Below are 12,501 nucleotides of genomic sequence, written 5' to 3' on the forward strand. Positions count from 1 at the left end.
CAAAACGCTAATATTAACCACCAGTTCCAGTCCATCCAAAGATTCGATCTTCTTGCTAGCCAACAAGATGTCAAATACCTCAGCGTTTTGTTTAAAAGTACAGTTAACTCATCTACATAATTGCTATAATTTTATGCACTATACTATATTATTGCACTGAAGCCAATCCAGATGTAAAGGCACTGTTACTAAAAATTTGACCCTGGGAAGGTTCATTTTAAAGATGAGCTTTACTGCAGTGCAAAAAGAGGGGAGAATACATAATCTACCACCCTATTTACAAGACATATATTTTTAACCTCTCCTAGTAGTACAATGTGTATAAACACCTGCTGGGAAGGAATGAAGAAGAGGGAGCCAAATTCTTCTCAGCAGTGCCCATTGACAGGATGAGGCAATGGGCACAAATTAAAACATGAAATTCCATCTGGACACATGAAAACACTTTACTGGGAGGGCATCAAACAATGGAACAGGTTCCCCAAAGGGGTTGTGAAGTCTCCATCTGTGGAGATATTCAAAAGCCATCTGGACATGGTCCTGGGCAACCTGCTCTAGCTGACCCTGCTTGAGCAGGGGGTTTGGACTAGATGATCTCAAGAGGTCCCTTCCAACCTCAACCATTCTGTCATATGAGCAGCTGGTGGTGGAGGACCACAGCTGATTTCGCATACTCACATCTGCAGCACCAGTAATAATAACTTTTCTCCTCTTTGAAATAATAAAACCAAGGCTACAAAGCTGGTGCCAAATACTCTCTTAGGGAAGGGTTAAGTTTACTGATTGTACTGGGAACAGATTTCCCTTCTACGAATAGTTAAGATCTTGGGAGACTAAGAAAGGCCATACAGACAAATTTTAGATTCTTATCACTATTGCTAACAGCTTTGAATTGCAACTGAATCATCACAAAAATCTATTTTCACTTTTTAAAAGCGTATTCTCTGTTGAAGTTGTACTCCAGGTGGACAGCTGACTATATACTAACCACTTTGATCTCCAGTCTTTCTGCAAAATTGTTTATTAACCATCTTGTCATGAAAGTCCACCTCTAGAACCAAGTAAGTCCTAAGATCCCATCCACCCAGAGATGGATGTTAATATGTATTAAGTCCTCACTCAAAAAAAAAAAAAAAAAAAGGCTGTTTGAGATAATACTGTTAAGACAGTATTTCACCAGAAACAGATTTGATTGCTTTTTATCCTACTATGCACTCTCAATATGAATCTTATTATGTTTAAGAAACAGACTTTAAATAAAGCCAAGAAAACAGACCTTGTGATCTTCCACTGCTTCAGCTATAAAAAGAATGAAGTTGGCATCGCAATTGCTGCTCATGGAGGACATCACCTTCGCAACTTTATGAAAATCCATTTTCATTTTATAATTTGTGTATGAGCTAAAGCTATTTAGCAATGAATTCCCCCATGATGATTATTCATGGTTGTGAAAGAAAGAGCTGTAATGAACATCTCTGCTTTAAGAAACTCGGACAGTGGCAATACCTATTCTAAGTAGGTGGTGAATGAAGCAGCAGAACCACTGGCTCTTGCGAGTCCTTTCTCACAGTGTGCATCTCATGCAGAATAAAACATCACATACCCACAAGTTTTCATTACCTCAATTTCTTAGAATAAATTTTGTTTTCTTTTGAATATCCATTTCCTACATATTCTGGCAGAGATCAACATCTTGGATACAGTTTCTTGTTAACAGTTAAGGAAATATCACACATAGCCACTTTTTAATGTTTGCCTCAAATCTTTGAAAGGCAATTTCTTCTTTGAAAAGTGAAGGGTTTTGCTTTTTTTTAAAAAAATATATAAGAACCTTTCTTCCATAATTTTGCCTTAACATTCAATGAAATTGATTTTTTTATATATACACACACATGCTACGCACATATATGTATATTTATATCAAAGCCTGCAAATATTTTTGACTCCTAAACCATTTGTCTCCACCACTAGACAGCTGCCAATTCAGTGCCATACATAAAGGTAGCAAACAACAGAGGGACAAACACTGCTACCCCTACTATCCAGAACACATTTCCCAGGTATATTGATTATCTGGAGATCTTGAATGACCTCTGACTTTCCTCTCAATAAAATCAGCTTTTTCTTCAGTTTCTTCAAATGAGTTTTCACCTTCTTCTTCATTGATGCTCAAGAGTAAGCTCTGAAAAGCCCTCTCTTTCATGTATAGCTAGCGTATTAGTATTTTCCAGACCATTCTGTTAATTAGAATGAGGCATACAGTAGTTCTATCAGAAAAAGAACTACTTAACCAGGTGTTAGAAGTGCTTTACCTCGGAAGAGGACAACATTTATCTGGAATAATGACAGGTATTTGGTTCAGGAACTCAAGCAGTAAACATCGACTTTGGTCTGCTGGGCAGACCAGAGAAGCAGAAAGACGTGTCCGATTGCTACTATGAGGAAGACAAATTCAGATGCAAGTTGAAGAAATTGTTAGTAAGACAATTCAGAGGCAAGAATATTAAATGGACTTTGTGCAAACCAGTATGAAAATCTTTAGTATTCTATTGAAAATTCATCAGAACTGAGTGGATAACTTTTTCCTGAGACTGTTACTTGCTCAGTCAACGTAGCATTGAGACAGAATCTCAAACACTCACAATTTTGTTCTTGATAGCTCCATGCCTCAATGCTTTCAAAATATTCTTGCAGTATAGTTTTGGGAAAGAGCTTCAATCTTAGACTTGATGATTCACAGTGATACCTATGACTATGTATTTTGATATCAGTCTCAATCTCAGTCCTTCCATGTTTTGCAGCAGTCATTCTGCCACAAGGCACTGGTTATAAGTCATACCTGTCCATAAAGGAAGTGGCAGAAATTGCTCTTTTTTTCTTTTTCTTTTTTCTTTTTTTTAAAACTATGTTTTCATGTGGAAGTATAAGGGCAGAAAACAGACTAAATTCTAAACATAACATTTTCCAGCACTGCCATGGCTAAAGAACCACAGAAAAATAAACTCTTTCAATACAGACCTATACTAACCCCAGCGGTGTCTAGCTTTGGGAAAGCTTAACAAAAGCATAAGTTTTAAAAACCAGTACAGGTGCAAAAGGCCACTAAGGTAAAGGATAGACCTATTTGAGGAATGCAGTGATTAGGAATCAAAACAAAGTTAAGCAGTTGTAATCTCAAAACCGACATTCACTGCAATGCAATAGAACTCTTACAGATCAAAAAGGAGACTGTTTCTAACCCATTACCACAATTACAGATTAAGTCTAATTTTTTTGAATTTCAATTAAATTAATAAGTTAATAAGCTGTGTCACCTAATCCTCTAATTTAACTTCTCCAAAAGATTACTTTTCAAACATATAACCGCAGCCATTAAAGTAATGAAATTTTACAAATATTTAATTATATTGCCAGTTATAGATAGCAAAAGAAATAGAAAAAAATCTGTAAAAGATTCAGAAAACTGAATGCTTCATTTGCTCAGGAGTTATTTTAGGGGCTATAAATTTACTTGTTGAAAACAAAGGCAAATGATGCACTTGCTAAGGAACTGTTCCACTGACACAAGCATGGAAAGGGGCAATGGGAAGAGCACAATGCAGTAATTAGGAGATTTACTAGCATCATTCTACAATTTTGTCATCATAATCACAAGAACTGTTACCTCTAATGACAGCAGGAATGCTAGACAAAAATTTTAAGGCAGTAGTGTGGGAAAAATTTGATTAGCAAGTACTGATTCCGACAGATTTTCATCCTTTATCTCTAACGTACAAGATTTTTTTTTCCCCTAATGCTTAAATACTTTCATCAACTATTACAAAGAGTGCCTTTTTGCTACCAAAGGAACTTCACATGACTGTCAACAAAACTTCAGTAAATAAATCTTCTTATTAAAAATCCAGTCTTTGAGAAAATTGGGCAGAAAAAACAACACATGTCCATTAAATGGACATAAAGTTTGTTTGACTTACAATCTCTTTTATGTTTTACTTTAGGGTAAACTAAAACCAAATTTACCTCTCAGAAGTGGATGCAAATTAGTAAGTTTTGGTGCACCCTAAAAATAATTATTAAAACAAATAACAGTTTTCTTAAGAATTTATTCATAATTACGTATGAATCATAATGATTTATTTCTCAGTACTGAAAGTGTGCTTGCATTCTCCAGTAAAATCTATCCTAAGTTGTATGCCAATATTGAGTAAGTATCTCAATATTTTAAGATACAGAACTGCTTATTTAGGGTTGCCCAAAGAAGAGCTTTATTCTGTAATAATGCAATCATGATGACTATGTTGTCTTACATCATCCCATATTAGGTTAAAGGTTCAAAAACATTACAATTCTTCTTTGGTTTTCTTCAGATTAAGAGTCTTCGTTTATTTTATGTAAAATAGAATGTAAATATACTTAGCAGGTATTTATGGTTAAGATTTTCCACCAGAGAAAACAATGAAGAATAGGTCTTTCAAAATAACTTTCATTGCTCTGAAAACAACTCATCTCACAACTACATTTACCAAGAAGCACCTTCTACTCACCTCAAACAAAATGAAAAGCGCTGTTCTGAGGGACAGTAATTTGAACCTAGTACAAGTCAGTGGCTGCTAATGGCTGCCTTTACATAGGCAACAAGACATTTCCTTTTAAAAAGGATATTTCTTGAAAAATTCTTGAATAATTTCTTTAGCCAATCCATGATTTTTCACTGTTTTAATACTTAAAATATTTTTTGAAAAGTTTATGTTCTTCTCTTGACATCACTCAAGAAAAGAAAAAGCCTGATACAAGTACTACCCTTCTTAAAAGACATTTAAAAATTATAATTGTAGATTCTAGCTGACTTGTTGGTCAATTCTCAAAAAGATCAATTTATATCAAAAGAGCAACTGGCATAATTCCAGAAAGGGGATACTCTCCACATCTTTCACTGGTCAGCATGGAACCAAGTCGCCCAAGTTCAAAACTGAGCCTTCCCCATAGGACCACAACTGATGCTACAGAAGTAGAAACCATAGTTCAAGATAAGCAGTTCTTTTATGAAGCACAGTATACATTCAGATTGTTGCAATAGGAAGACTTACATGAATAACTTGTTGATGTTTATGCAAACACAAGGCCTATTTTGTCAACAACACATTTATGCCTTTAGGAATACATAAACATAACATAAGGAAATGCATCCACTATATAAGTACCACATCTGTGCTACTGTTTATTTATAAACAAATAATGCTTAATAAAACAATGCTCTATAATGTGGTCTTCTGGCAGAGCTCTGCATTGATAGACAAGATTCTTAAATTCAGTTCCAAGCTTTCAGGCTGTAGATTTTGAAGTGCTTCTGTGAACAGTTTAATCATTCCAACAAGAGCTCACTGAATTATAGTGGGGAAAAATAGAGTCATTCTTAAGATTTCAGTAAGAACTATGGAGAACACTACCATTACATGTATTTCAGGTTTTTGGGCTAGGTTTTTCTTTTCTTTTTTTTGTTTTTTTTTGCGAGTTTTTATTTCTTGGTTTGGATATGTTGTGTTTTGGTGGTTTGGTTTTGGTTGGTTGTTTGGTTTGTGGTTTTTTTTTAAATACAAAGAGATGACTTCCTATCAGTTTATGGAGTTGCAAGAAATGAATTTACAGATTATTTTATAATTTTCTTTAGTCATCAGCACATTACAGTAGGCACTGGACTAAAATGCATCATTTCATCCTTCTGAAGTTTTATGTATCACTGTCTTCAGAGTGTGGGAGGATCAAAACTGGTCACAATTACATCTTCTGTGCACCCTCTCCATAGTTTCAGAAGACAACTGATGATTCAAATGCTCTAGGAAGCTCCAGCTTTAATGCTGCAACAGGTTTCTTCCAACTTATCTGTGATATACCCTGAAAAAGCACATTATTTGATAATACCGCAGCCAATATTCACACATCACTTGTGTTAAAATGTCTATATCACGTATGTGGCTGACAGGTGACAAAAATGCCAGTTAATGCTTGTTACTTTTGCTATGTTTGCATCTGAATGCCACCCTAAAAATATTACAAGAAGTGAAGGTTACTTAAGCAGAAATCAAAGACAAAACTAACACTTTCCGCTACCAGAGTCAAAGAAGCACTTCCATCCAACAAAACTTGCTGTTAGCAGTTTCTACCCCACATCCTTGCCTAAGCAAAGCAAGATAACAAATGTTAAAGATATATTACCTTCAGATGGCAACAATGAACCAACCCTTAAACATATCCTTTTACACTTCTTAATAATTTATTCACATATTTATTTAAAATTGCATATGGTCACATATCCCACAAGATAGTTGGGAGGTACCTTATTTTGTTAGGCAACCATCATTTACTTTTCCATCTCTCCCACATCTACATGTTTATGATGACTTTTACAAGTATCTTATCACAATCCTAGTATCAAAACACTGCAACCTCAAAATGAGAAAACCTATCAAAATAACCCCATCATCCCATATAAACACACCCCAATCCAATCAATCAGCACATTACCAGGCATTACTGTGTTGTTATTTAAGTAGCAAAAACCAACCATGTCCTTCTTTGTCAAAGGTTCACCATTCCTATACCCATTGCTGATACACCAACTACTAGAAGATCCCAACCCAGTTCCTCTTGGGGCTTAATTCTGTTCTAAAATCCATGGATTAGCAATGTCCAGTCTACTACAGGATGCAGTTCTGAAGTAAGGTTATATCCATATTATCTTCAATCAATAATGTAATTTATCACCGCAGCCAGCAGGCCAAGAAAAGCCACCATCCAAAATACAAAGTAGACAAAAAAAAGAGGATAGTTTATATAAGGTGATCAAAAATTTAACAGGAACGTACAAAAGAATTGTAAATGTTATCTGATCAATCTAATGCTTTGTCACTGTAAAAGTTTTCTGAAGAAATTACTGTTCATTTTAAACAGTTTTTATGTGAATAAATGCAGAACTTTGCCATGACTACAAAAACGTAGCATGCAGTTGCATCTGCCCTTCAGTACTTTATTTTAAGCCTCATTCAATACCAACTTTGTAATCATAATTAAAGTCTCATAATTTCACAAAGTAGAAAATAAGAATGCTTTCTTCTGAATTATTATGTGTGTTCAAAAACCAAAATTTTAGATGACTTTATAATAGCACAACAGCAGAATTTATCTTATAGGAGGCTTCCTAACTGACATTTCAAGAAATCTTGAGTCCTTGTACCTCAAATATTAAAAAAAACCAACCCAAAACACCCTCCAAACCCTTCTTTTGCATAACTTTAGCAAACAGACGAGAAGTATGAGCACTAGTTTAAAATAAACCCCCAAAAACACAAACCCTGAGCCTTGAATCTTGTTAACATCATTCCAGTTATATTCTACAACAGCAGCAAGAAGAGGAAAATTACTACGAATTAACAACAACAATTCCTATATTTAATGTTATTTAAAAATCAAAGTGTTACCTAAGGCAATTACCTTGCAGCCTTTTAATATCTACAGGGAAAAGCCTAAGGGAAAATAATTGACTTTGCTAATTTTACCCTTGGCAATTATAAAATAGCTCTGCATTTCATTATGACTACAGAATTTCACATCTAATTGTCAGCCTCGAGAGAAGCACAGAGATAAATGCATCATACACAAGCTTAGACAAGAGTTTAACAGCACAATAAAATTATCTTGGTAGCAGTCGTATCAGTTAATGTTCAAAACCCCTTTAGTTTAAGTTCTAGTCTATACAACAGCCATGCATGTCTATAGAGGTTATAGCCTACCATGGTCCGTACCATGTACAATATAATGCTGCTCATTTCATTAGCCAATTTGCTGAGCTACCAAATAAATGCCAGCAAAAAAGCGGTACTGTGATTTTTACTTTGTACATCAAAGAAAACAAAACATTATGAAGGAAAAAAGTCACAGTTATTTCACACTGCTGAAAAACAGATGCCAGATTTGAAAATTCATCATTTACAAAAGAATAAATACAGTATGTTTAAATCATTGCACCTGTCAAGAGATTTCTATAGCTTGTACTTCAATTTTTCTAACTTCGCTAGTAGGGTTAGACGTATGAAAAAGAATAATTTACTAAGTCAATCAGTTTCCATAATGGCATCCCACTTATCGTATGTAGAAGCTATGAAAGTATTTAGATGTCAGAAAAATGAAAAAAAGTGCTAAAATGTTTTGGCAGAATTTTCCGACATGCAGTATAATGATTGCTTTAAAAAAAAAAAAAAAAAAAAAAAAAAAAGCATTTCTTTGCACTTGTGCTTCATTTCACTGTAGGCTTGTTTCCTGGCAAGTCTTCAGGGATTATACATTGCTGCTGCAATACTTAATGATGTACTAAATGCAAAGTAATAGGTGCTACACTTTATAAAAGTTTCCTCTTATGTTGAAACAAAAAATTGATGTAAGGTTAAATCCTTTGGTCTGTCTTGAGAATCTTACTAAGTGATGATGAGCTAAAAATGAATGGATACAAATCAACAATAATTAGTAAAATCAATTGCACCCCATTTTGGTTATGGTATGACTAAAATTTTTCACTATTTAAAACTTTTTTTTAATACTTACTACCAGTTATCACCATAATGGCTTAACCCACTATTCCAGCGGATTGACAACTAATTTTCTGTCTCTTCTCCTGAATCTCAGCTCTATGTTACAAAATGACACCACTTTTGAGAGAAATTGTCACACTTATGATCAAAGCAGTACAGAAATACTCAACTACCATCACGAGGAGCTTTAGCATTAGAATCTAAAAACAATAGATTCCTTAAGCTCAGGATTAAAACTATGTTGATTATTGACAATTGCACGCATGACAAACATTTATTTTACATTACAATCTTCAGCAAACTTCAGCCATATAAAAAGTACCTCTGCAAAGAAGAATTGTTCTGTGTTTCCACTGGAATGGCACACTAAGCTCTTCAGCCACACACATGGTTAGGTGTTACACTAGACTGGCACAGGGATGCCCAGGAATCTCTCTCCACCACGGGAGGTTTTAAGAACAAGCTAGACAAACACATGTCAAGAATGATTTGGTGTAGCTCATCCTGCCTGGGGAAAAGAAGAACCAGCTACAGAGATGATCTCTTAAGGTCTCCATCAGTCTCATTTCATTTTCTAAGTTCATACATATATATACAATTTGTTGGTCATGAAAAACATTCCCCTGTAAAGTTTCAAACAGTTTGGCTGAGCAGCTGGATTGCAGCTGCCCTTTAGAAGCCAGTACATCCACGTTAACAGGGCAATCCAATACTCAGGGGCGTCCGAATGCCTAACAAAATAATTTCATTAAGAGTAAAAAGTCACCTGAGCACTGTGTAGACAAAGAAATGAAGCCTTTTCCCCCAAGAATTCCCTAAGACAGACAAACCTTTCACAAAGCACCAGGTGAAACAAAATAACAAACCAAACACGTCTTCAACTGGCAGTCTGCCAGAGGTGTTGTACTCCAACATGTCATGAGGATGCCACCGCATATACATTAAATTCACCAAATTAACCACTCATCCATTCCTACCTATGGCTACACTGCTTCAGAATGTACACTAAAGGCCTCACCACAGTAATTCTATAGGACAGTGGTAAACATGTTCACAGCAGCAGCAGCCTGTCAATCCATCTACAGCTACAACATTTGCTGATTTTTAAAGGATGCTCCATATATACATACATATCATAACTGCTGATTTTTTTAAAGGACCTCGCTTTCAGAAGACTCACTAATAGTTACTTGCTCTGGCAGTAGAAGAATTTTTTTCTTTTTACCTTGGTATTCTGCAACTGCGCAAGGCTTGTGCAAGCATTTGCTAGAAGAAAATCTCCACTCAAAACAGCCATTTTGTTTCCAAACTGCATATCCTTCAGCGGGCCATCGCATGACTTGAGCTCACCAATATTTACTATGCCACGATGCACCAGAAAGGCAGTGTGGATCAGTTCGGTAATCTCAGCCAGACTTCGTTGACTGAAAGCAAAGAAAAAGTACAATTATTTTTGATGTCATGAATAAAAACATAGATTCTTAGGGCAAAAAAACCCCACAGGTCATGCTAGGTACTAAACAGGTATTTTATTAATTATTGTGTAGCTCTTCTATTCACTTCTTGAAGCCACAACCGGGAAGTGTTAAGCAGAGGGAAGTATCTCATCAGGCCCCTAAGTATTTCCAGGTAGGCTGCAGGTACCACAGGTTCCATTTGGAGGAACACTGTCCTTTGTTTGATTCTTTCACAAAAAAAAAAAGCTAAGTAATCAATACAGTTCTCATGGTGCTTTCTTTTTTTGTTTTGTCTTCTAGAAGCTTGAGGGACACTGACATGAAGAAAATGCCAAGCAGGAAGTACCAATGGGAAGGAACAAAGGACGTATCGGCAGGGGAGTCGCGAGCAAGCCGATCCGAACACCGTAAGAATGCTGCAGTCAATGACTGCTCAAATTAGAGTTAAATTAATAACAGGATACCTTGCAGTTCAATAATACCAAGGGGGAAGGGCGCAGGGGGGAGAGGAGAAACAGCTGAACATTTTAAAACTGTGTACTAATGATATTTCACTGCTTGTTTTAGTCAGAAGCAGCAAAGGTGATTGGCCAGCAAAGGGGCAGACCCAAATTTATTTGGGTAGGTTTACAAGTCACTTCTTTTTCCGACACACAGTGTGCTACATTCTGAACGCAGGGGTTTCAAATCCCTGGGAGAGGCTTGCCACAGAGGTTATCCCATAGAGGCTCGCCCTCTATTTATGTTCATTTTTTGGAAAAGGCATGAAGAGAGTCATTAGCACAGCCCTCTCCTCCCCTCCTCCCGGAATTCAACCCTGTAGCCCTCGATTAGTTATTGACTGTCACTCCAAGGAGCCGAGATGTCACCTTAGCTCAGAACTACAACAGGGCGATGAAGAGACATAATAACTGGGCAGGGACAAGGGGAGCGGGGAACAGAGCAACGCACTGGAGCATCCTCTTAATGCCGCAAACCCAGATACACACAGGCCCCCCTCTTATGAAATCTTCAGCACATTCACATCTTTTCTGACTCAAGCAGTTCCCTGCCTGTGGAGGGAGGGAGGAGACTCATGGAGACTTCACACAGGAGCAAAAACGCAATGCATGCCCTCAACTAGACAGATGACTAAGAGGCCTTAAAGTTCAAATTAAATTGCAGCCTAGTACAAAGGCATGTTATGCTCCCTGTGCTTATTCAAAAGTAGCCAAGCACTGATTCATTGACTAACCGAACTGCTCCATACCTTCACATACGCATATACTTGCCGATACATGCTCAGGTTAGATTCTGCCTCAGTACCAGCACAGTACTGAGTAAATTAATACTGTTTCCTCTGGACAGTGCAGATGTGTTGCACCCACCCCGAACGATATTAATCTAAAGTAACCTTCTGCCCCAAATATATCTGACCTGCGAAGAGCCCCAGCAGCAACTGTTTCAGGCCAGTGATCCATGCCAATTAGCAAGCGAGAAGAGCTAGCAGAGCCACACAGCCTGGGCAGGCATGCAAAAGGTAGATGAGCTGTGGGGAGAGGATAAACAGAGGTTCCCAACATATTTTGTCACACACACAAAAACCTAAGCTGTTTTAAAAGCTGCCTTTATAATTCACAATTTTTGTTCCATGAAGAGAAAAACAATCTGAAAACAAAAGAGCTAGCCATTCTCCATGTAGTCAACAAAACTGAAGGTTGATGCTGTTTTTCAAAGAGGCGAGGGAGAAACTCACACAACCTACAGCCGCAGTATTATAATCATGCTTGGCTCGGCTTAACAAAGGGTTAATAAAATTTCAAGCTCGGAGAAAAAGACTAACAAGACATCCCGATGCTCCTGCTGTCATTGTCAGGGCAGCCCTTGGAGGAAATGTCCATATCAATTCGGTTTATCAGATGGACAGCTGATCAACATTAAACAGACTTGCTCTGGGCAGATTGAGCCGAGCTACCTGTTATGAATAGCAATGAGAGCCCTCTGCTCCCTGCTGCCGAGCTCTGCCATTTCCGACTGCCGCAGATCCCAGGACATATGGGGATCCCTAGTGACGAGCACATAAAGCTGCAGCTAACTCAAGTGACGGCTCATTTCCCCCAGCTGAAAGCAGGCATTAATATCCCGAGGAGATCAGGCCCGCCTCTGTGACCCCCAACTATTGAAGCAAAACAACGACTGTCCTATTTCTTCATTTAATAAGCTTTTAATGAAGGAAATCAAAATCCCCTCTTTGACTTCAGCATCGCTCTTCATGAAAAGGTTACACAAATACATCAGTGTCATGCTTTCCGAATGCTCAGGATCTGGATGTTTTCATTTCTTTTTCTGTAATCCGTTTGTTCTCCAAACGGTATTCATATCATTTGTGCTAACAAGAACCTTATTAGGCAGATAATCTGCATCCAATTCTGATCTTATACACCACTCTTCCACCCTCTCTCTCTAGCAAACTAAAAATGTAA

At 37.1% G+C, this 12,501-nt stretch overlaps 1 protein-coding gene across 2 annotated transcripts in view; it reads right to left on the bottom strand.

Moving 5' to 3' along the window:
- PDSS2 (decaprenyl diphosphate synthase subunit 2) overlaps nt 1-12,501 on the bottom strand; it is a 124,375-nt gene that overhangs the window by 35,456 nt on the left and 76,418 nt on the right. For both annotated transcript variants that reach the window (XM_075498486.1, XM_075498485.1), the window contains one exon: nt 9,808-10,006. In XM_075498486.1, coding sequence (XP_075354601.1) covers nt 9,808-10,006 — 199 coding nt within the window. The remainder of the gene's footprint in view (nt 1-9,807; nt 10,007-12,501) is intronic.

The sequence above is a fragment of the Mycteria americana genome, chromosome 3, assembly GCF_035582795.1.
Source record: "Mycteria americana isolate JAX WOST 10 ecotype Jacksonville Zoo and Gardens chromosome 3, USCA_MyAme_1.0, whole genome shotgun sequence".
Lineage (NCBI taxonomy): Eukaryota > Metazoa > Chordata > Aves > Ciconiiformes > Ciconiidae > Mycteria > Mycteria americana.